Below are 26,088 nucleotides of genomic sequence, written 5' to 3'. Positions count from 1 at the left end.
GCTATGCTCTATGACATAATTTCAAAAGCGAAATTTAAGTTTAACATTCTCCTCTCCCTTCTAGACTAGTCATTTTAAATCGACTCGATTTCTAAATCCAAAAATTGAAATCCTACTTGATTAGGATAGTTTAAAATGATATAAAATGTCAGTCAGCTGATTTTTGTTTATGTAAACATATGCGGTTTTATACCCTACAACACATAGTGGTAAGGGTATAATGACTTTGTGCAGAACAGGGAGAAGGAAGCGAGATAGACCCATAGTTACTTTTGAGGATATTCATAGAATCACTTTCTGAGTCGATTTATGCATGTCCGTTCGTCCATGTATTCTTGTGAACAAAATGCAGGTCGCATTTAGTATCCGATTGAGATGAAATTTTGTAAACAATATTTGTTTGGCCCAAGGACGAACCCTATTAAAACTGGTGATAATCGGATCAGAGTTGGATATAGCTTCCATATATCTTCAACCGATTACGGGTTCATTGTGCATCAAATGGTCAATATGAGTCCTAATGACCTGAATTTTGGTACATCTGACCGAATTCAGTGTAGAATAAAGTACATCAAATCGGTTCAGATATAGCTATAGCTCCCATATATATGTTTCATCCAATTTGGTTATTAAGTCCCTCACATGCGTAATATGTACTCCACAACAATGATATTTGGTACCAGATATCTTATAGAGCTCGGATATACCTCTGCCAAATTTTATCAAGATCAAGCTGCGATATATGTCTTAAACCGATTTCGGGTTGGAATCATTTAGCCAAATGGGCAATATCAGTCCAAATTACCTGAATTTTGGCACATCCAACCGAATTCAGTCTAGAAGCAAGTTCACCAAATTTGGAGAAAATCGGTTCCGACATAACTGTAGCTCCCATATATATGTTTCCTCCGATTTGGTGTTAAAGTCCCTCAAATTTTTGTCAAATGTTATCGAGAAAGACTAAGATTTGGATGTAGTTCCCATATATATCCTAAATCCGATTTCAGGTTTATTGTGCAAATAATGGCTAATATCAGCCAAAATGGAGTGAATTTCGGGATGTACCTTTCCATTTTGTGTAACTCGGCTCCGATATCTATTTTTCATATTATCCTTCTCGAGGTGACATTATGCACTCTATAGCAATTTTATTTGGTATAAAAGATTAAAATGTCTCCCTCAAATTTAGTGAAAATCGATTCAGAATATTAGTTCCCTCTGAAACCAAACTATACCTGTTCTAAAGCCAAATGTTAATAGGTGGTATCATGGTACAATGAAGAGAAGGTAGGTCAACTTTGAAAAAATTGCAAGTATTGAGGTCTACCTGTTTGGCTTGTAATGTCAAAATTACTATCAAAACAATAAAAAATCAAACAACTTGTTGCATTTATTTTGAATAAATAATTGAAAACCGCGATAACTGAATGAAAGGTCAACACTTATTTTTAAAATCATGTACTATATATCTCTAAAGGATTATTTCGCTACAAAAACTCTAGATTTTGTCGATGCATACATTGAAATAAACATTTTGAAAACATCCGAATTTGAATATTTTCTGAACAATTTTTTTTGTTATTGAAAAGAAAACACATACTTATACAAATAAAGATGACATATTAAGCCAAAAAAATAAAAAAATTAAAATCATATGGTAGTTCTGCCCTACCTTATATCATTGTACCATGGGTGGTATGATCTGCTTAAAATAAATTCTTTTGTCACGGGAGCTCTTCTAAATATGAATAGTGGTGTAGGGTATCATATAGTCGTCCCGCCCAACTTTTGACTTTTCCTTACAGGTTTTATTTACTCAAGAATTTGAAAAAAAAATAATACTTCGAAAATAAAAAATATTTCCATCCACAGAAACTTCAACCAAAAATGCTGACCCATATACAAAAGGATCAGAAGAATATATTGTTGAAAACGTTGGTTTTAAATTAACGAAAAACGAAATAATCTCACTCTGAGTTTGCGAATATCTGGCACCATTTCAGCAAAAATATTGGTATATACGTGGGAACTTTTCTGGCTACTCGAAGCTTGTACATATTATTTTCACAAAGTTCAAGTAGAATCTATTCTTCAGCGTTTACGAGTTGTTTACTGTTTAAAATTTATATAATTAAAGATACACCTTTTTATTTTTTTTTTGCATCCATATTAGTATTATTTTTTGTACCCTCCACCATACTATGGAGGGTATATTAACTTTGTCATTCCGTTTGTAACTCCTCGAAATACTCATGTCAGACCCAACAAAGTATATATTCTTGATCAGCGTAAAATTCTAAGTCGATCTAGCGATGTCCGTCTGTCTGTCTGTTGTAATCACGCTATCTCTCGAAGGAATTGAAGGCACACATGTTTATTTTGCCAGTAGGCAGGTTATGTTTGTCTGTGCAGGTCCACGTCTTCATATAGCCCCATATAACGGTTCCCCATATAACAGTCTGAAGGTCGAGGTGTTCGTATAGGCCCTATATATAAGTACCTCCTTACATCCGGTATTTTGACGATTTTATGTACAACACTCACCGAAATTGTTTGAGATGTCGAAGAATGGAAGCTACAGCCTGTGACTTCGGTCTTCGTATAGCTCCGATATAACGATACCTCCCTATATACGGTATTTTGATGATTTTAGCTACATTATTCACCGTTTATTTCATGTTTCGAATTTGAATATGGTAATGGCTTATGACAAACAAAGCGTGTATAGGTCCACGTCGTATAGACCCCAATATAACGTCTGTATTCGGTATTTTTAAGATTTTAACAGCATTTTTAACGGATTTTATTTTTTGAAAATGTTCAAAGTCGTTCCAAATGGTGGAGGGTATTCAAAGTTCGGGCCGGCCGAACTTATCGCTTTATGTTTAAAGCTATTTTCAAATGGTAATAAAGGCAGCCGATGACTTAAGCCAGCCAAATAAGTGTTTTATGTATTCCTACCCCAAACTTTACACGAACACAGTTGCCAATTTTGACACATACTGCAATAGTTTCATTTTTGGGAGCAAAAAGCAGTGTTGTATGCCAAAATATTTCGATTTAACATTGGAATATATTGGAATAAATATTGGATAATACATCGAAAATTTGGAAGAATTAAGCACATAAATCGAGATAATGTCCTTAATCATCGTATAAGAATATAGTCTAAATGGCCTTTAAGACGTAATAACCACTTCCACAACACTTGCTTTGTCTGGCCTGAATTCGCTAAACATTGCTGATGACTACTACAATGTCATTACTCCAATTTACCATTAAAATATTAATATCTATTTACGTTTGTTTGTATCTACATATTTGGGTTTATACTAATTTTATTACATGGCAAACATTTAACGATAACAAAAACAACAATAAAGACTAATCTACTAGACAGTGTGGGCAGGTACTGTGGAATGTTCTACCTGCGCTTAATCCAGCCGGCATTCTTGAATATCTTGAATACCATTTCCCGGGGAATTTTTTCTGCTTCGCGATCAATCACTGGCATTTCTTTGTCCGTGAACCACGACTCCTTGGCGAGGGCTGCAGCTATATGAGGGTTGTTGTAGAAGCGATCGCTCTTCTTCAGTTCTGGAGGTAGTTGGGCTTCACGGAATGAATTGTCCACCACCGAAGGATGAGCATATTGTTGCGTAGCCGCTGCGAGACTGTGATATTGTGCCAATCTAGCTGGTTGGGCATAGAAAAATTGAGCACTGCACAGTGTAGCCGAAATTAATAAAAGCAGAATTGATGGTGACATATTTGCACAATCTAAAATGAAAAACATATGATTAACTCCTGAATACATCCTTAAAATTACGTGGAGGAATATTAACATTGCGTGAATGACTGTAAATTACACTGCAAGTCAGTCTTAAGGGTGCGAAACCTTACAATTTCTTATAAAGGAGTAAAAGGAGAAACATAGACACATTGAAACTAGTATGTACTTGTCCTTTATTCAACAGTTATGTTACAATTAGGACCTACATATTTATGATATCTGGTGGAGATCACTACTTTCGAAGTATTTCTATTAGAATTTTCTTGAAATTTCCGGGTTAATTATTTTTCTAATTTTTTTCTTCTAAGACTAGTTAAAAACTAAACCTGAATTTGAATTTTTTTTTTAAAATTTTGAACATTTGTAGGGAGAAGTTACCCGTATATTAAAGTTTGACACCAAATACACAAGCGATGGACGAGTATAACCCATATTTTTATCACGATGCTGACAGATTATCGGTGATTCATTTGACATTTATGAGAATTATGTTTTATTGGAAGCGATTAGTCCCACACATTCACACTAGATCTAATGTAGGTTGAAGTATTCATTGCGTCGTGTGAAGTTAAAGGAAACATCGGTTAACCGTTTTGCAGTTTATGAGAGTTCCAATTATTCAAAATGTTAAGCCTTTGTGGAAGGGGTAACGGTAAACCGATTTCGTCCATTTCCTGTGTAAAGTTGGAACAAAATCGGATGCACCCTTTGTTTCTGCGATGAGATTTTGTTTTCTTAGAAAATGTTGACCAATTGTAGGGGGTATCAGAAAAAGTTATTCGGTCCAAGTTTTTTTCGAAAATGGTTGTTTTTATTTTTCAAAACAGAAAAGGTAACTGAAATGAACAATGGTTGGAGATACTAAAATTCTACAGGAATTTGCTCAAATGGTGAGTAAATATCGAGTTTATCAGGGTATTTGCTTATTTCACTTTAAATACGTCGTTTGACAACCCATTTTTTGGTTTTAGGTACGAAAAGTAATACAAGGAAGTGAATATTGTACCCTAAGTGTTGAACGATCAGGAGAAGCTGGAGCTCTAAATTATTCTATAATAGTTTGCCTATGCTAAATAAAGAGGTACATCAAAAGGTCCAATTCATAGAACAATTGTCATTGATCGATCGGCAAGAGCTAAAGCTCCGACTTTTTGTATGTAGCGTTGGTTACAATGAACATAGGGCAAAACTTCAAAAAGATGCTTTCGCACCGTCTTCATTTTTTTCATGAAACTCTTTACATTATCAAGGACATTGTGTACTAAAAATTCAAATCAAACTCTCCGCCCCATCACGCAACACTGCCTATTAAGTCCTCTTTAAAATGTACAACATTTAGTGAATAGCACATGTCATATATTTCAATTGGAAAACCCAAAATTTCAATAACTAATTTACTATATAGTAAGGTTTTTAAATACCTATCCTCGATAAAAGATTCTGTGCGACAATTGTTCTGTTCCAGAACTGCAAAACTGTACAACTTTTTACTACGATAACAGATTTTCCCCTTATGTTATCTTGCAGTTTCTGGAACAGAACAAATTTCAACTTTACAAACAAACATAGATAATCGAAAACAGTTTAAAAATTGTCAATAAAAAAATTAACCGTTATTAACCCTGGCTGATTTCACACCGTGTATCGGAGTTGTTTCCCACTGTATATCGCTTTGTCTTAAATCACTTTTATTTACAACATGCTATTTCGATCTCAATGCGTTTTTAAAATCATAGAACAAGGTGTTCTATACAAGTTGTTGCAAGTTCAAGTCATCATAGTACAGTATCATCAGATATTGGGGGTTTTACGGTTTAAATAATTTATTACAAGATTACAAAACAGTACTGTATGATGATTTGATGGCGATATTCGAAACCCATCCCTAGCTGTGATTTTTCCAAAAATTACCATTTCTGACTTTTCGCTTCTCTGCCAATTCAATTGAAACAAAACCGAATATTTTTTATTGTTGGAACATTCAGAATCCGATTATTGTGACCTAACCTTAATTTTTTTTTATCATATTCGATACATAAAATATTACATATCATATCAAAAGTAAGTTGGCAGAGAGCTACAACGAGTATGAATAATTCAATCATGCTCGGTCTCTTACACGATTTTTGTTGATGCCGTCGTTTGGTCGTTTTCAAATCGAACAATCAGTTTGAATCACTTTACTCGTAATCAAATATGAACGATTGAGATCGTTTGTTTTTATTTAGCAACAAGTTTCGATTGAACCGTGAATTGCAGAGAGCTATTACAACCGTGGTTGAATGGAGGGTATATTAAGTTTGTCACACCTCCAAATATGCATTTTAGATCCCACAAAGTATATATATTCTTGATCAGCATAAAATTCTATGTCGATTTAACGATGACCGTCCGTCTGTGGAACTCACTCTAGCTTCCAAACGAAATGAAGTAGGTTGATAAAATTTTACTTAAATGAATATTATGTCTGCAGGACTTTTGGTATTGAAAATGGGACACGTTTTGGTATAGCCCTCATATAACGGTACCCCCCGATATTCGGTATTTTGATGATTTTAGCGACATTATTCACCGGAATTGTTTCAAATTTGGTATTTGAAGTTCGTAATGGATACTACAGCCTATGATAGAAAATTGTCTGTGCAGGTCCACATTTTGATATAGCCCCCATATAATAGTACCTAACTTTATTCAATATTTTGATGATTTTAGCTACATTATTCACCGAATTTTTGTTCAAGCTTCGCATTTGAATATTGTAATGGCTTATGACAAAAGTGGCCTACGCAGGTCCACGTCGTCGTATAGACACTAATAAAATGTCTACATTCGGTATTTTTATACCCTCCACCATACATAGTATGGAGGGTATATTAAGTTCGTCATTCCGTTTGTAACTCATCGAAATAATCATTTTAGACCCAACAAAGTATATATATTCTTGATCAGTGTAAAATTCTAAGACGATTTAGCCCTTTCCGTCTGTCCGTCCGTCCGTCTGTCCGTCTGCTGTAATCACGCTACAGTCTAAACACATTAAGATAGGAAGCTAAAATTTTGCACAGATCTCTCTTTTGTCTGCAGGCAGGTCAAGTTCGATGATGGGCTATATCGGTCCACGATATCGTATAGCCCCTATATAACGGTACCCTCCGATATTCGGTATTTTGTAGATGTTGGCCACATTTTTCAATGGAATTGTCTGAAAATTCACACAAGGAGTTCCTTGTGAGTACTTTATACCTCAGCAGAGAATTATCTATATAGGTCCACGATTTCGTATAGCCCCCATATAACGGTATCCCCGATATTCGGTATTTTGATAACTTTACCCACATTTTTCAACGAAATTGTCTTAAAATCCACACAAGGAGTTCCTTGTGAATACTTTACCCCCTGAGAGAGAATTGTCTATATAGGTCCACGATATCGTATATCCCCATATAACGGTACCCCCGATATTCGGTATTTTGATAACTTTACCCACATTTTTCAACGGAATTGTCTGAAAATCCACACAAGGAGTTACTTGTGGGTACTTTTTACCTCAGCAGAGAATTATCTATATATGTCCACGATATCGTATAGCCCCCATATAACGGTACCCCCCGGTATTCGGCATTTTAACGATTTTAGCCACATTTTTCAATGGAAGTGTCTGAAATTCCACAAAAAGAGTCCCTTGTGAGTATTCTACCCTCTGAAAATTCTATATAGGTCCACCATATCGTATATCCCCCATATAACTGTACCCCCCGATATTCGGTGTTTTGTTGATGTTAGCCACGTTTTTCAACGGAATTATCTGAAAATCCATACTAGGAGTTCCTTATTGGTGCTTTATACCTCGGAAGAGAATTATCTATATCGGTCCACGATATCGTATATCCCCCATATGACGGTACCCCCGATATTCGGTATTTTGATAACTTTACCCACATTTTTCAACGGCATTGTCTGGAAATCCACACAAGGAGTTCCATGTGGGTACAGTGTATCTCAGCACAGAATTATCTATATAGGTCCACGATATCGTATATCCCCCATATAACGGTACCCCCCGATATTCGGTATTTTGATGATTTTCCCAAATTTTTTCAACGGAATTGTCTGAAAATCCACACAAGGAGTTCCTTGTGGGTACTTTATACCTCGGAAGAGAATTATCTATATAGGTCCACGATATCGTGTAGCCCCCAAATAACTGTACCTTCGATATTCGGTATTTTGATGATTTTAGCCACATTTACCCCCCGACAGAGTATTCTTTATATAGGTTAATGGTATCGTATAGCACCCATATAACGGTACCCCTGATATTCGGTATTTTGATGATTTTAGCCACATTTTCAAATCGTATTGTCTGAAAATCCACACAAGGAGTACTTTGTGAGCACTTTACCCCCTGAAGGGGAATTGTCTATATAGGCAATATCATATATCCCCCATATAAAGGTACCCCCCGATATTCAGTAATTTGATGATTTTAGACACTTTTTTCGACGGAATTGTCTAAAATTCTACACAAGGAGTTCCTTATGAGTACTTTACACCCAGACATACATTTGTCTTAATAGGTCCACAATAGCATATATACCCCCATATATCGGCACATTCCTATATTAGATATTGTAAAGATTAAAAAAAAAATAATGGATTTTAGTTTTTTGAAAATTTTCTAATTCGTTCCAAATGGTGGAGGGTATTCAAAGTTCGGCCCGGCCGAACTTACTGCTTTTTTACTTGTTAAGATATTAACAGTGTACAAAGAAAAATCAAAACAATCATACTCATCCAAGATGATTGTCCCGTTGTGAATAATTCAACATTAGTTCGTAAACAAATCACTCATGCGAGTTTCGATCAATTTGTGTTTGCTTGCAACTTTTTCGTTTCGTTTGAGTAACTTGAAAATATATGTTACATCTAACCGGCTGATTGTGTTTGATTGGATTTCTGCTAAGTGTGATCAATTCTTTCGAACGAATTGGGATAGAAGGCTAACATTTTGCACACATCAGTCGGTCCACGTTTTCGTATAGCTTCCATATTGTACATCCCGATAGTCGGTATCTATATATATAAATGAAAGTTGTGTTAGTTACTACGCTTATAACTCCAGAACCGCTGATCTGATTTTAACGATTCATACAAATTCGAAATTGTGTCCTCTCCGAAAAGGATAATATCCAAAACAATCGCGTAAAAATGTAATATATTAACATTTTCATTTTGACTTTTGAAATGTACAATAGTAATGTTTTATTTTGCATGATTTTTTTCCATTTTGACTTACTTTTTTCTAATTTACATTTGTAGTGTTTTTATATTTTATTTTTGAATTCAAATATTAATACCAATTTATTTAATTGACTTGATTTCTTGAGAACTGAAATTGATGACTGGTTACATGGAAGTGTAGTACCGAATTATGTAGTGGCGAAACGGAATAGATGATACCGAAATAATTTAATGCGGTCACACCAAAGTTAAAAGATAATTACTATTTCAAAATCATTAAAAAACACGAAAAAAGAGATCTCATTGCAACAATTCCCAAAACGGGAAAATATCGAAAAAAATTTCATTGGTTTTTTTTTAACAAAATAAAGAGTAATTTTTCACTATATACAATTTTTCACCAAAAAAATGAAATAGGTGCGAAATACGATGGTAACTGACATCTACCTTTCAACTCCAGGGCCTACATCGTGCTTCAGCTGGAAGATGCGAAATGCAAAAATTTTTGGGAGTACAATCAGTAAAATACCTTAAATCGCTTTTGCAGGTCATGATATCGATCATAAATAACCATCGTGTGATTTAAGCCATTTTTGGAGTCTTCGCCACTTTCTTCTATTTTTGGCTCTTATTTGGCATCTTTGTTTCTAAGGGGGTAGAGAACCTCTTCGCATAAAATTTTCGGAGTAGGGCCCATATTGGTCTTGACCACTAAAAAATTGTATTTATGCTACCCTGGGGTAAGGAACCATCGTACAGATAATTGCCACATAGAAATTTATTCATGTAAAGTCCCCACATTGGAGTATCCCCAAGTCCACTTTCACATCTAATGTGTGGTCAGAAAAGAAAAATTTGTATTCTATTGAATTTGTAACCCCCAAGAGAATATTGGTTGGGAACGTAAGTTTGGGATGTATATTTATATCAAATAAATTGTAAAAACATGAACAAAATACATATATAAGAAAGTAGCACGGGACCGAATATTTGTTGAATCGTCATTGAATTATACAATGATGATAAATATGGACTTTGGGGGGTCTCCAATTTACAATTTAAATGACAAATAAAATTAGCTCCCATATTACGGTAATGGGTGTAAAATAGTAATTATAATTGACTATTCTGAAATCAGTCTGACCTCAATTATGAGGTGTATAAAACTATTTTTACTTATTTAAATCACGTGATTTTTTTTCAGTATGACATGCTATGTTGTTCTGCTATATTTTCGATTTGGCCTCCATTTGTCATCTTGGATTATAAGGGGTGAAGAAAGTTTTCAATGTAGGTCGATGTTTCGCATTTTACCATATTTCAAAGGATTTGGCTAAAAATGTGTATTTGGGGGTGAAAATCTTACACAAAATTTCAACATATCTACAAATTTTAGGATTTTCTCCATGTAATAGTATCCCCTGAAGTCCACCTTTTGGCGGACAGACAGACCGACATGGTTAGGGGGACTTATGAGGACTGAAATGCACAATCTGAGGTGCTAATGGGTTTAAAAAAGTAATTAACTTTGCCTATTCTTAAATCAATTAGCCCTCAATTATGAGTTGTACAAAGTACAGTAAATTCCAAATTACTGCTCATTTGACTAAAAATTAAAAACTAATCGACCAGTACGTGAACATTTATAACATTCATATCTTTGAATAATTATGCTTTGACAAATATGAATAATAGACAAAAACTACGGGCCGGCAACGCGGACCGGGCCAGCTAGTTTATAATATTTAAATCACATTTTATTCGATATTCGGAATTTTTGAAATATAAGCCACATTTTTAAACGGAAATGTTTAAAACTCGTTTTATATTTTTATGGGTTGAAAAGTTAAAGAAGTTTTAAACAAAAATTATTCTGAAAAAAATTAATCAATCTGTAAAAATCAATTGTTGTTCGTTGGCAATGGAATCAGTTGAGAACGGCTAGACCGATTTGCATAATTTCGATTCATCTAAAATCCTTATATTTGCCAAATAATAAAGATATCGGCTTGAAAATTATTATACGAGATACTGTTGACCTTCCATCCCGTCCTAGGTATTTATTTGGCCGCTTATATATGGCTATGGATAATTTTTTATTTAAATATTCGTTCTACGCCGAGTTAGGTTTTTATTCATAGAAAAAGTGATCACGCCCAATATTACGCCAATTTTTTGATTCACCTAAAATCCTAATATTTGCCAAAATCATTAAGATATCTGTTCCACAGTCAGTATGTGACGTAATTTTGACTCTTCCTCCAAACTTAGGTATCTGTTGAAACAATTCCGGGGAATAATGTCGCTAAAATCATCAAAATACCGAATATTGGGTACCGTCATATGGGGGCTATATGAAAACGTGGACCTACATAGCCCATCTACAAACTTAACCTGCCTACTGGAAAAATAAACATGTGTGCAAAATTTTAGCCTTCTATCTCAATTCGTTCGAAGGATAGCGTGATTACAACAGAAAGACGAACAGACAGACAGACGGACAACGCTAAATCGTCTTAGAAATTTACGCTGATCAAGAATATATATACTTTGTTGGGTTTGACGTGAGTATTTCGAGGAGTTACAAACGGAATGACAAAGTTAATATACCCTCCATAGTATGGTATATGAATAAAAATGTGAGTATATTTAACATTCTCCGTTAGTCTTTCTGTTTGTCGTTGCTGTTTGTTTCAGCCCACATCGTTTAATGAAGTGCTTTGCACGGCACGTCCCCATATTCGGTATTATGATGATTTTATCCAGGTTTTTTAACGGAATTGCTTCAAAGTTGGAGTTTGGGTTCCACAATAGATATGACAGAAAAGTATCTATAGAGGATTTCATTTTTGCATACACCCATATAACAATGCCTCCCAATATTTTCATTCAAGTGTACCAAATGGTGGTGAGATCGAATTTAACAACTCATTTACTCTTTTACCAACCAATCAGTTACAATTTTGATCACGATAACATTACCGGGACGACTTTATTAATGTTCGATGTTAATCCGAATAACGTATGGGTACTTCCTTTTTCCTTGCTCAGGGTATTCATAACAAATTTCCTGAATCAATTTCGCCAACAATTTATTGTTGGACAAAGGACGTTGCCTTACATATTCCACTCAACTTGCTTACGTTAGTCTCTCAGTTATGTGTGAATAGATTAAAGTTTAATGTTCAAGGCCGAGCATACGATATGCATATTATTGTCTTCACATTAACACACACTCGTCCATATGTATTTTAATCAGACATTGTGCATTCGTATGTATGTAGTAGGTAATTGTTTTGTCACTTGTCGTTCACCGATTTTTAATTAAATATCACATTGCACATACATAGGTGTCATAGTTGAGTTCGATTAGATTCAGATGGAATGTCGCCAGTGTATGTACGTACGTATGTAAATTCGATGGTTTTGTCAGACACACCCACCACAACAGTCTCTGGCAAGACTTACTTTTATTTTTGTTATTTGTTTGGCTTTGTTTTGTTTGTGGTTATTCTTTTGTTGTACTTTTTGTTAGCGCTTTGTTTGGCTCGATCTAAGCTCTATCGATTTTCAAGCTAAACGATGCAATTGGTGCTGGAACGAAAACTGAAATTAGAACTGCTCCGTTTCGATCTTTTATGTTGAAATCATTGAATGCCACAAATTTGTACTGAACAATTTACGTACAATGTTAGTGAACACACACTGACTCACCTGTAAATCATACATACATATATACATACACATACATACATTCGAATAATAGGCTTTCGTCTATTATTGTCGTTTGTAGAGCAGAATTATGCTGAGCAAAAACCAGATAATCACCTCTAACCAATGGACAGCACAAGTGAGAACTAGCCACAAAGTCTGTCGACAATGGTTTGAAGTTCTCTCAAATATTATTTGGTTAAACTATTCTGGAGCAACTATTCGGAGACTAGATTAGTCTTGTGTGGTTCTGTTGGATAAAAATAAATCTCTTTTATGTTAAATTTTTGTAATACTGAAAGTCCATTCCGTATAGACTTCTTCAGAAACACAAAATAATTTGATGTCGTTCTGCAAGTCTTGATGATCTCGTGATGAAAGTTGGTAATGGGTACTACAGCCTGTGACAGAAAATTGTGCTGGACCAGGTCTTCGTATAGCCCCCAAAATAACGGTAAATTCCTATATTCGGTATCCTTATTCGTTCCATGTGGTGGAGGACATTTGAACAATTAATACTTTTTACTAGTTGAAAGTACTAGGTTAGTAAAAATGAGCGGAGTGATAATAATCAAAACACGCTGGCTTTTACGACTCCAATCCAAAATCGACAAGACATAGAACCCTGAAAATTTTTGCTGAAGGTCTTTATTTCTATTTAGAAATTATTAAACGTTCAAACTATACAAGAAACATGTGACATCTCGAAATATTGGTCCCCGACATAGGAAAATATATATAGATCTTCCTATCTCACCGAGCTGAGTCGACCTAGCTGTGTAAGTCTGTCCGTTCGTCCGTCTGTCCATGTTAATTTGTAATCACGCTACAGGTCGTAATTATGGCCCGATCCTCACGAAACTGAAATTGGAGGTGGGATTAGGGTTAGGGTCAGAATAGAAGAAGAATGTTTTTGGAGATGATTGCAAAATATTTAGAACTTGAAATGAACAAAAATCTGAAATTTTTCCTGATTTTGCAGTTGCTCTTTAGGCCACAATTATGAACCAGTTTACGCGGAAATACGCATGGAGTTAGAGTTTGGGGCTGGGCAGAATGCCTACCGATTTGGGCGGCCATCGGACAACATTTAGCAGGTAAAAATACCCCAACTTTTATGTAAGAAAATACGACAATTTCCACAAAGCCGCGAATATTTTTACTCCCGGCCCAATCACAAATACAGTTAAAGATTACTTCTGACCATTAAAGTAATGAGAATAGCAAATATATCGGATATATAGCAAAATAGGTACAATATATATGTAGAAGAAATAGATCTTATTTATTCTGCTTATAAGTCAAGAACCGCTGGGGCTATTTTCACAATTACCATCAACTGGGAATGGTCTCTTATCAGAACAGGATACAATCTAAGAAAATTGCAAATGCAAATAAAGAAGTGAATATTTTTGATGCATTTTTTCAATTTTTGTCATATTTTTTATCGCATCTGATTTTTCAATTTGACTTACAATTTTGAATTGTTCATTTTCTAAAGTTTTTCTACACTATGGGTTGAGGGTATTATGTACCGGTTGCAATTATCGTGCGGAGCTCACGAAATTTTGCATGGGGTTAGGGTTAGGATCAAATGGACCAAAACCAGAAAAAAATTTTATATAGTGATATCGATATAATAGGGCAGAAAATTGGCAAATTAACAAAATGAATTTATTTTTACATGTTTTTGAGATTTTTGTTGCCATTTTTTCTACCAATTAATATACATTTAAATTCGCCTTCTCCGAAACACTTAAAATTAACAACACAGTTAAGTGGAGCTTATATCTGAATGTGGACTGGTTAAAATACAACTCATACGGTTGGAAATTGTGCTAATATCAATGAATTACCAAATATTAAAAGGTATTTTTATTTTGTTGAAAATGCTTTTGAAATTTTTAGAGTACTGACTTGCGGCTACACGCAAAAGCGGATCTATATAAAAACAGGCAAGGATGTCACATACTGAAAACATCCAATATCAAATTTAAGCCCATTCGGTCGGAAATTCTGAAAGATCAATTTATAATTGCGAAGATTTGGGAGTTTAGGACATCAGAGAGGCATTAAAAAAGTCAATCGTGAGGTAGACCAAAAACTAGGTGTTTCGAAGAGTTGAATACGGAATGAAAAAGTTATTATACCCTACATTGGGTATATTATAAAAACATCACCTAAAATAGGAAATACCTTACCAACTTTCCGACTGAGCTGTTACTATATGAAAAGTAGCACCTCTGGCAAATTTTTAATTCTTAAAATAGTTTAATATCAGTTTTCTTATTAATGTAGTTTTTTTGCCGGCGAATTAAGATAATTAGGTTCAGCTCAAATGAAATCAGAAACACAATCTCTAACAGGCAAAACTTAAAAATCAGCTCTGACTTTTCTCAGTTGACTTACAAATAACACTGGGAAGCTCTGGTGCACAATACAGTTGGAGTTTGGGAATTATGCATTGAGAGATTAATTCCGGTTGTATGGTTCAACTGCTTTGTTGAAATCGTTTGTACTAGACTAGCTGAACCCGGTGTGCTTCGCTACCCCATTAAATTTTATATGCATTCAAAATTTTATATACGAATATTTGTTGGTTTAAAAATAAAACAATTTCAAAAATTAAACCAGTAATGAAAATCTTAAAGTCGGGCGGGACCGACTTTATGATGCCCTACACCACTTTGCTAATTTAGAAGAGCTCCACATAACAATTAAAAGTTTTTATGGGAAAATTCAATAATACAAGCTATGATTATAATTATACTTTAAAGTTCAAAGGACTAAATATGCCGAAGCATTTGTACCTTTTAAATTCGGACTTGTGTCGCCCATTTGGTGCACAAATAATTTAAAATCGGATAAAAATATATATGGGAGCTATATCCAAATGTGAACCGATCTTGATAAAATTTAGCAAAGATATTTCTGAGCTGTATTTCATATGTTTCCCAGAATATCGTTTTTACGGAGTGCATATTACGGTTGTGTGTAACAAATATAACAAATCGGATGAACAATATGTATGGAAGCTATAGCTATATCAGAACCGATCTTCACCAAGTTTGACATACTAGCTTCTAGACTCAATTCGGTCGTATGTGCCAAATTCCATCCCATTTGGACAACTATTAGACGTTTGGTGCACAATCAAAGGTAAATCGGACGAAGTTATATGTGGGAGCTATATCCAAATCTGAACCGATCTCGACAAAATTTAGCAAATGTATTTCTGAGCTGCATTTGATATATTTCCCCAAATATTGTTGTTACAGAGTGCATATAACGGCTGCGGAGGACTTAAATAACAAATTGGATTAACAATATATATGGGAGCTATAGCTATATCTGAACCGACTTCGATCAAATTTGGCATACTTATTTTCAGGCCTAATTTGGTTGTATGTGCAAAATTCCATACAATTCGGACTGATATTACACGTTTGGTGCACAATAAAAGGTAAATCGGACAAAGATATATATGGGAGCTATATCTAAATTTTGACCGATTATCTCCAATTTCAATAGGGTTCGTCCTTGGGACAAACAAATGATCTGTGCAAAATTTCATCTGGATCGGGCAGTAAATGCGACCTGTACTTTGTTTACAAAAATACATGGACAGACGGACGGACGGACATGCATAAATCGACTCAGAATGTGATTCTATGCAGATCATCAAAAGGAACTATGGGTCTATCTTGTTTCCTTTTGCCTGTTACAAACAAATGCACAAAGACATAATACCCTGACCACCTTGTGGTGTAGGGTATAAAAAAAAGTTATTATACTCGGTCTACCACCACGTGAACATGAGGTACATACCGTGTTTGATGCATCAAATATGTGAAATCGGCCGAGAATATATGTATGGGAGCTTTATCCAAATCTTAACCGATTTCTAATTAATGAACCGATTTCAATATAATTTGACATTTTTATTCTGATCAAATCCCGTTCGTCACTCAAAATTTCATTAAAAAAGAACATACATATCGCGTTGGGTGCATCCAAATCTGTACCGATTTCAATGTAATTTGGTTTTTTTTGTACCAACTTTAGTCACTCATGCCGAGTTTCATTGAAATCAGACATATGTACCGTGTTTCGTGCATTAAATATAAGAAATCGGCCGAAATTATTTATGGAAACTATATCCAAATCTAAACCGATTTCAATATAATATGGCAAATGTGTGTTCGTTTTAAATTCAGTTACACATTTTAATTTTATTGAGATACATAGCGTGTTCGTTGCATCAAATACATGAAATCGGCCGAAAATATATATGGGAGCTATATTCAAATGTAAACCGATTTCAATATAATTTCGCGAATTTATTTTTGTTCCAAATTTGGAGACTCTATCTGTAATCGATAAATAGATATGTGCTTATAAAATCTAAATTCTTGGGAGGTACCTCCGATTCTAATGCTATATCTCCAGTTCCAAATGGAATTTCAAAAGTATATATAGTCTATGTTATTTTCAGGCGATGTTGTAGTATACTTTCAAATTTTCAGAAAAATCTGTGCCTCGGTTTTCGAGCCCATAAATTACAAACAAACATACAAATATTTTCCTCTTTTATAGATATAGAAGATTTGTTTTGCGTCAAAACTATGACGCCAAACACTGTTCAATTATCTTCAATGTCTCGTTGGAGAAGTTAGAGAAGTATATCGGAATACATTTGTTACTCATTTGTTAGGCGTGTGTTTTTTACTTGGATGTAAATATTTATGTTTTTTCGAGTCGTATAAAAAACAAAACATGTTTTCTTTATTGTTCTCTTTCTCTTTTCGAATCGTTAGTTTTGAGATCGCAATGTCTTTTATTGTTATTATTGTTATTTGTTTTCAATGTTAGGCAAGAAAAATAAAAAAACTATGTCTCATAGATTTTGCATATGTTCCAATGGTATCTGTGAATTTATGAATTTAATATCCGAATGATATTGAATAGTTTCTCTCAAAAGTTCTGAATAATTGAGAAGAACAATAATTCAAAATCTCTTAAAATGGTAATATTACATTTGTATCTCGATAAAATCGAATGGATGCTTAAAGTCGAGAGTTATTTTGGGTCAATGTGTAGGCCATCTACATTTATTCGTTAGAAATTAGGAATGATTACAAAACACACCACAAAATAATTACCCAAGTCCACATAAATATTAAATATTTTATTAACTGAATTAATAGAATATATAATGCCTTACAAAAGGTGAGAGGTACCACGGAAGTGTTCCGTTTAGCCTCAAAAATAAATGAATGAATATTACTTATTATTACATTTAGGCATTTTAAATTATGAAACATAAGGCAGCTATAGATTGTCGCTACTGGTGCATACATACATACCAATGACTGTTCATTACTTATTCATTGACAGTCGACCCCCAGATGTAAGTTATAGCCGAGGAAAGAGTGTCGTTTGTCTATGACACAGTTCTACAAATTGAAGTCATCTTTTGCCGTTCAAATTATAATAATTATCTAATGATTATACGCCACTAATATGATATTTCAAAATCTCAATAGACATGGCAGATTTTCACAAAATTGGCAAATCGAATGGCCTTTAATTTTATATTTTAGCTTTTCGTTTAGTTTCCCCCATGGCACAATTACAGACAGTTCAACAAAGCTACCTCCTAAATACAAATTTTATCTCTTGGTGTCCCCATTCTGTCAAAACATATGCACAGTTTGTATATGTATACGTATTGTTTTGAATTTAATGCAACAGAAATGCTTATTTTCCACGTGATCGGGCAACAAAATATATTATTTTTGGGATGAAACAATATTGTTCCTCTACCTTGGATTCAATTTTGAGAAGAAACCCCAGTATTTCATTCATGTTTTGTGAATTTTCACTAATACATTAATTTTATGAAAAAAATGTAAGATAAAGAAACCCAATTGTTGCATGTTTAAAAATCTATTTGACACCATAAGTGGCATTCCCCTAGCTTCTCTGAAACTGAGCAACCTTTCTTATTGAGCCATCAGTTTACCACATGATTGGGGGTATACGTGTGTATTTTGTTGATCAGAGTTAAATACTACATCCATTAAGCCATGTTCATCTATAACAATAAAGGTCGGAATATTTATGATAAATCTCTGTATTGAAAATTTTTAATATCCTGATATTGAAAACGGTTGCTGTTTTGGTATATCGTCCATATAACAGTACCTCCTGATATTCGTAATTTAATATTTTCGACCAAATAAGCTCTAGACTGACCTGAAGGTTTTTAGTATGCGAAAACTTTTTCGGCATGCATAATATGTTTAATACAGGCATAACGCTCTAAAAAGTTTTTTCGACAGTTTCAGAAAGTTTTAACAAACATTTTAAACTTGAAGCCTGGTATCTGCAAAAATAAATCAATTTTAAATTTTTTTACGATGACGTTTAAAGGTTTGTATGTTATGTAATTTTCGACAAATTTCACTAATTTAAATAGTTTTTCATTTAAAATTTAAACTCTAAAAATGGTTTGACCTGTATCACCTGTATCATTTTATCATGTGTTATCATGTGTTTATCAAACAAAATGTAAACAAATTTTGACACTCCGTCTAATTGCTGTAACAACCCAAGCTGATATAAGATGCGAGAATATTTTGGACTTTGTAGGTCTCTGAGTTTTTTTTAGTGTAACATAAATAATTTTTTTGTTTGTCAATTTAATGTTGTATTTTTAGTATACTTAAATATAAAAATATCAGCGTTCTAGCGCCAAATATGGAACACTAAGTGTCGTCAATTTTGGGGATGATTCCGTAAGGTAAACTAAACTGGTATGTGTTTGTAAAAATGGTGTGGGGCTTTGTAATAAAAATTGGACGGATGTTATAAGCCAAGGTTGGGAGGGCCAGTGTGAGACAGATTCACCAAGTCTCTAGTGCAGAAAGGGGTTTGTGATTTTGAGTAAAGTGATACCTTTTTTTTTGTTCAGGTTCAAAGGGGACTGAGTGGGTTGGAACTCTACCTGAGTTGCACTGAGCAGCCGAACAGCTCGTCCCAAATCCTTCACAGGAAAGAACCATAACAGATGGCATGGAATATTTTGTAACATATGATAATCTAAAAGATTTACATACATAAATGGGAATGGATTGGAAAATGACATCTTGTGGGAGCCGGCATACGAATATGCCTAATACCTCGTTGTTTCATTATCCCACTGTTGTTTCTATGAAAACACGATTATTTATTAAAGGCCAGCACAAGACGAATTGTATGAATTATGCTTTTTGGACACACCGAGTTTGTCTACTTAATCATGCGCTATGTATTTGATAGACAATGACAACCAACAACATCCCCCATTTTGATTCATGTGTGCCATTGTCTAAGGTTCGATCGTGACATGGCTGACTCGAATATTTGCATGGTGTTCTCCATAAATGCAGTGTGTCGACGATGACATCGAACCATGTCGTTGTCAAATTGTGTGTCATTTGTGTACGTGTGCTTAAATTGAGAGAGTGTGTGTGTGTTACTTTCGACGGTGAGGATGTGTTTTTGTGTGTGCTGTAATTTTGAAGTAACAAACGGAATGAATATCAAATTGAGTACCAAACCAATAATTAGAAATTATTCTTATTCTTATAATAACAAAATATACATAGGCAACAACAATTGAATAGAAAAAATGGAAAATATACTGGACAATCCCAATTTATTGGAAAATCCTAAAAGTGGTATAGCCCCCATATGAAGATACCTCCCGATATTCGGTATTTTGATTGTTTTTGAGACATTTTTTTACGGATTGGTCTAAAAATTTGTATTTGTCGGTCATAATGGGTCCTAGTTCATGTTGCGAAACATTGTAATTATAGGTCCACGTTTTGGTATAGCCCCCATATAACGGTACCTCCCGATATTCGGTATTTTGATGATTTTAGCCACATTTTCACTGATTTGTCTTAAAATTCAAAACTGCCGACTACTGGGAAATGCCGAACTTGGGCGCACTTACCCTATATCGGAAAAACAGGTAGCGATTGCGCTTTGCCTTCATTACGTGTGTGTCTTTTTCGTTGGCAATTGTTTCATTGTTGTTGTTATTTTTTTGGTAGAACATTTTTGTATGACACACTATTCAACATCCCCTTTTACTGGTCATTACATGTTATGACGATGGGTTTGAGTCTGACCGACATGACGAGACATCGAGCGTTTGGTTGGATGTCACGTATTGTTATGCGTTTGATCAAACAGGGCACAGCATGACGAGCGTTTCCTCTCCATGGCATAAATTGAGAAATATGTCACATTTGCAGCCCTTTATTATTTATTAGCGGAGAAAAATGGCAATGTTTACGTGTGGTCATGTTAGTCATATAAATCCATATAGAATTCTACAGCCTACATACCAAATAGAGATTTGGAATGTGGCACAATAGTTTGTGATGTATCTCTCATATAACGGTACCTCCCGATATTCGGTATTTTGATAATTTTAGCCACATTTTTCATCACACATTTGGTATTTAGAGTTTGTAACGAGTTCTAGCTGTACTAGAACATTTTCTTTTGACCTCATTTTATAGATATACAGGGTGAGATGAAATAACTGCAACCAATTTCAGACTGCTGTCATTTCAAAACCACTTGTCAAACAGCTGTTAAATTTATTCTAGTGACAGCTCATTATATTGTTTACCAGCGTACAAAAGCATTTTGGTGAGAATTTTTTAGAAAAAAAGTTATTGGTGATGGAATTCAAAAAATGGCTCGAGAGCTGAACATATCGCTTGGGGTAAGCCATTGAAATCGGGGTAAAGCCATTGAAATCCAATAAGTGCAAGAACTTACACCGCAATAGAAAGAAAATAGACTCAAAAGAGCTAAAGAGTTGCTTCGCTTGGCCGAAAGTGGTTAACTGCCGAATTTGGTTTTCTCCGATTAGAAAACATTCGTTGTCCAGCAGTTTGTAAACAAACAAAATGATCGTGTTTACTTGCCAAAGAGGTTAGCTGAAAATGTGCGCCTTCGGTTGGCCACCAGAACTCAAGCGCCGGCCATGGTGACGATGTGGGCCGCCATAACAGCCGATGGTCGCTCTCCGCTCGTATTAATCGACGGTGGCATCAGAATAAATACCGAATATTATCGCGAAAATATTCTGGAGGGTGAATTAAAGCCTTGGGCACGCAAACATTTTTGCCGCAGATCTTGGACATTCCAACAGGACTCAGCACCATCGCACTCAGCACGCGCCACCCAAAAATGGTTACAAATTGAGGTTCCTCCAGCGCACAATGGCCACCAAAATCTCCGGATACCAGTCCATTGAACTATTTTGGAAAGCAAGGTTCGCACTAAAAAATACCAAAGTGTCGATTACCTGAAGCAAGCGCTTCGCGGGGAATGGACCATTCAATACAATGTTTTGCTTTCATTCAATAAAATTTAAAAAAAAAAATAAAATTATGGCGTATGACTTTGTTGCAGTTTTTTATCTCACCATGTAGATACAGGCCAAATTCAGTTAACATATTAGGGATGTAGCGTGTTTGAATTTGAAAATAGTATTTATGAGAGCTATATCGAAATGTCGACAAATTTCGTCACAAATTCAAAGCGTAATTGAAATTGGTCATACATAGCGCGTTTTGTACATCAAATCAGCCGAAATATATATGGTCGCTATATCCAAATCTGGACTGATTTCAATATAATTTGGCAAACTTATTTTTGTACCAAAATCCATTATACATTCCAAGTTTGAAGAATGTAACCGATCGAAATTAATTTTCTTGGAGGTACCTCAGATGCTGATGCTTTGCTCCCATTCCAAGTGAAATTTCAAAAATTGATATGGCCTATGTTATTTTCAGGCGATGCTGTAATATATATTCGCTGCTGTTCGGCATTTTTTGAGTCGAAAAATTACAAACAAACAAAAAACAATCAAACGTACAAATATTTCCGTTTTAAAGCAATAGATTCCTTGTAGTAGAAAATTGTCTATATAGGTTAATGTTTTGCTATTGCGCTCCTATTACGGCTCAGCCCACTTTATGGTATATTTTGAAAACTGAAACTGTGCTTGCCAACCGATCTGACTGGCATTTGTAGTTTAAAGTGGAACGCGTCGAGTATTGAATCCAGTTATATTTGTGTAGTAGAATGGTGGAGCATATTTACATTTCAGCCCGGCTGAACGCTTTTTTACTTGCTCTCTATAAAAACAACCTGAGCAATGGGTACAAGCCTGACAATTTAAATATAACTACGATATTCGAAATATAAACAAGACTTTTCTGAATTACAGTTCGTTTTGTTGTAAAGCTTCAACATTAATTCTGTAAGAGTCTGTAGACTGTAGCATTGTGTACCGCTTAAGTTCTCGGACGCACAACCAACGCAAAATAAAGTGTTCTACAGAAAAAGGTCAAATGTTCGAAATCATGAACAAAAGCAACACGCGGAGCTAGAGTATTATTCCAAAAGAGAAAAAAAAATGTTTTCTTTTTTTTAATTATATTAAAAAAAAAACTCCAAATATTTTAATTTAACAGAAGCAATATTTGCTACAGCAGTGTGGCAGAGTGATTGACAAGACTGTTTTTTTTTCAAATGCGAGATTTCACAATTTTGAAAGTGAATTTTTTGTTATTAATTAAACCGCACACCTTTTATTACCGTAAGGTTATGCCGGAGGAGTAGGCCTTGAACCATAACATACGGCTGGGGTAATTGGAGTGTAATGACCCCTTAAATGACTCGTACGCTGACCAAAATGTTTCAGTGTCAATATACTTGGTTTAGACATTCGTTTCAACTGGGCACGAAGGCACATAACAAAAAGATTAAAAAAAAAAAACAAACAAACAAACAAACAAATCGTTTCCGCATCCATATTTTTGTTGTCTTTGATTATTTGTTTTTATCGCCCTCCTATGTTATGTGCTTCTCACGAGCACCATTGTGCTATATTAATTTTATTCAAATAATGAAGGAACAAATTACCTCTGAACTGAACCTATATTGATGTACCATTGCGAAGAGATAAGGCCTCGCTGAAGATTTAAGAATTTTAGGTTTCAGATTCACGTTTAGATATAAGCCACATATAGTGGCAACGGAAAATATTTGATTTAAAGGTCTGACAAGTGGTAGTACTTTGATAATATGAAATGGCATCCGTCCTAACATAAAAAGTTCAAAATCCTCCGAATTATTCAATACAATGTGAATTTTTGAAATTTAACGGTTTCATAAAGTACAGGGTGAGATGAAAAAAATGCAGCCAACTTCAGACTGCTGTCATTTCTAAGCCACTCGTCCGACAGCTGTTAAAGATATTCCAGTGATAGCTCATTATATTGTTTACAAGCGTACAAAAGCATTTTGGTGAGAATTTTCGAGAAAAAAGTTATTCGTGATGGAATTCAAGCGTGATAGTGTGATTTCTTTATATTTGGCTGGAAAACCACAAGTGGCTATATGGAGCTATACAAAAACGTGGACCTATACATACAATGTTTCGCCAAAGAAGCTAGAATTCATTAGGACCCACAAATACCAATTTTTAGACAAATCCGTGAAAAAATGTGACAAAAACCATCAAAATACCGAATATTGGAAGGTACCGTTATATGGGAACTATACCAAAACGTGGACCGATATATCATATTGAATATCAACCATCCTAGGTAAAATACAAATTGTTCTGCTACTTTTTGACGCTCTACGTCAAATAATGTGTGCTGTATCGTGATTTCAACAGACAGACGGACAAACAGAGAGACGGACATCGTTAAATCGACTTAGAATTTTATGCTGATTATGAATATATACACTTTATGTGGTCTACGGCGAATATTTAGGGATGTTACAAACGGAATGACAAAGTTAATATGCTCTCCTTTCCAAGGTGGAGGGTATAAAAATATCAAAGTGTCGATCACCTCAAGCAAGCGCTTCGCCGGGAATGGGCCAACATACCGTAGATCAACATTCGGGCACCGTATGACGGTTTCATTGGCCGTTTGAAGGCCATAATTCGTGCCAAAGGTGACCGATTCGAACAAATCTACACTTATTCTAAAATTTGATGATATTTTCGACATTTTTTGCTTTCATTCAATAAAATTTAAAAATATATACTCTGTGGGGCCCATAATGTATTTTTCGAGGGTATAAAAAGAACTTTTCATTTCATGCGATATTCCTTCGTATAAATAATTAGGTGGCAAGGAGAATTTCTGTTGGGTCCATCTGTTTGACTAGTATGTGCGCATTTTGACTCTCGTATGGGATTTGACAATACTGCCAAAACCTATAGATTCTGGAACAAACCGATTGTGAGCCACGTAATCAAACCACCGAAAAAAATCTATGTCCACTCATCAACACCTTCTCTTTCTTCATTTTATTTGTATGTATGTATTTATCGCAATGTACTGAACTGCATAATGACCCTGCCCAAGCCGATTGCAAAGCGACATTTGGAATAATAATTAGATTATAAAAACATTTTAGTTCCTTGTGCAGTCGTTGACTATCGAGCAATTTTTGATTCTTCGGAAAAAACAACAAAGTTCTTTGCCATTCACAGAAGAATATAGGATTCATTTGAATTTCCGTTCAGTCACCAAAATTAAAGTCAAGCAGTGGTTTGTTGTTGTTGACATGCAGAGTGGATTCATGTATTGGATCACTTGAAAATCAAAATCGCACATTTAAATTACAAAACGTTGATCATTGGCGAGTGCACATTTGTGGCATATTAAACACCTCGCAGATTCGTGTGCGAATGCATTTTGGCGCAACGCAAAAACTTATTTGCATACCTTTCGTCAGTAGATAATCGTAACCGGTTTGAATTTGGCAATGACATTTATTGGTGTATGTGTGCATATGTGTATATACAAATAGTATTGAAAAGAAGAAGTAACAACACCATAGGTATAGTAAATGGTATTGAAAATACTTCCATGTACAAGATAGCAGATTCGTTGAATAATATCATGTCTTCTTTAATGTCTATTTGCATACAAATTGTTAGGAACAGCACAAAAAACATTAATTAATTACTAATTTGGATTATTTAGAAAAAAAAAAAAAACAGTAAGGAAAGCTCAAAAATCGGGCTGGGCCGACTGATACCCTACACCACTATGCATATTTAGAAGAGCTCTCGTAAGAGAAAGGTTTATGCGTCTATGAGATATCTGGTACAAAATATCATTATGGTAGATTGCATATTCAGAAAGTTGGAGATTTAAACACCAGATCGGATGAAACATACATATTGGAGCAAATTTGAAATTCTTGCTTCTATGCTTAACCCGGTTGAGTTGCGA

At 34.7% G+C, this 26,088-nt stretch overlaps 1 protein-coding gene across 3 annotated transcripts in view; it reads right to left on the bottom strand.

Moving 5' to 3' along the window:
* Window positions 1-3,169: 3,169 nt before the first annotated feature.
* The window catches only part of LOC101894815 (uncharacterized), a 37,550-nt gene continuing 14,631 nt past the window's right edge, over window positions 3,170-26,088 (bottom strand). The window contains exons 1-2 of one of the 3 annotated variants that reach the window (XM_005183256.4): window positions 12,442-12,636; window positions 3,170-3,780 (exon numbers count right to left, since the gene is read on the bottom strand). In XM_005183256.4, the coding sequence (XP_005183313.1) occupies window positions 3,425-3,769 (345 nt within the window). In that variant the 5' untranslated portion in view covers window positions 3,770-3,780; window positions 12,442-12,636 and the 3' untranslated portion in view covers window positions 3,170-3,424. Of the gene's footprint in view, window positions 3,781-12,441; window positions 12,650-26,088 lie in introns of those variants that run through there. The other 2 variants (XM_059131634.1, XM_059131635.1) reach the window with 2 other exon arrangements.

The sequence above is a fragment of the Musca domestica genome, unplaced genomic scaffold (assembly GCF_030504385.1).
Source record: "Musca domestica strain aabys unplaced genomic scaffold, Musca_domestica.polishedcontigs.V.1.1 9, whole genome shotgun sequence".
NCBI classification, from domain to species: domain Eukaryota; kingdom Metazoa; phylum Arthropoda; class Insecta; order Diptera; family Muscidae; genus Musca; species Musca domestica.
This window is presented reverse-complemented; position numbering and strand designations above follow the sequence as displayed.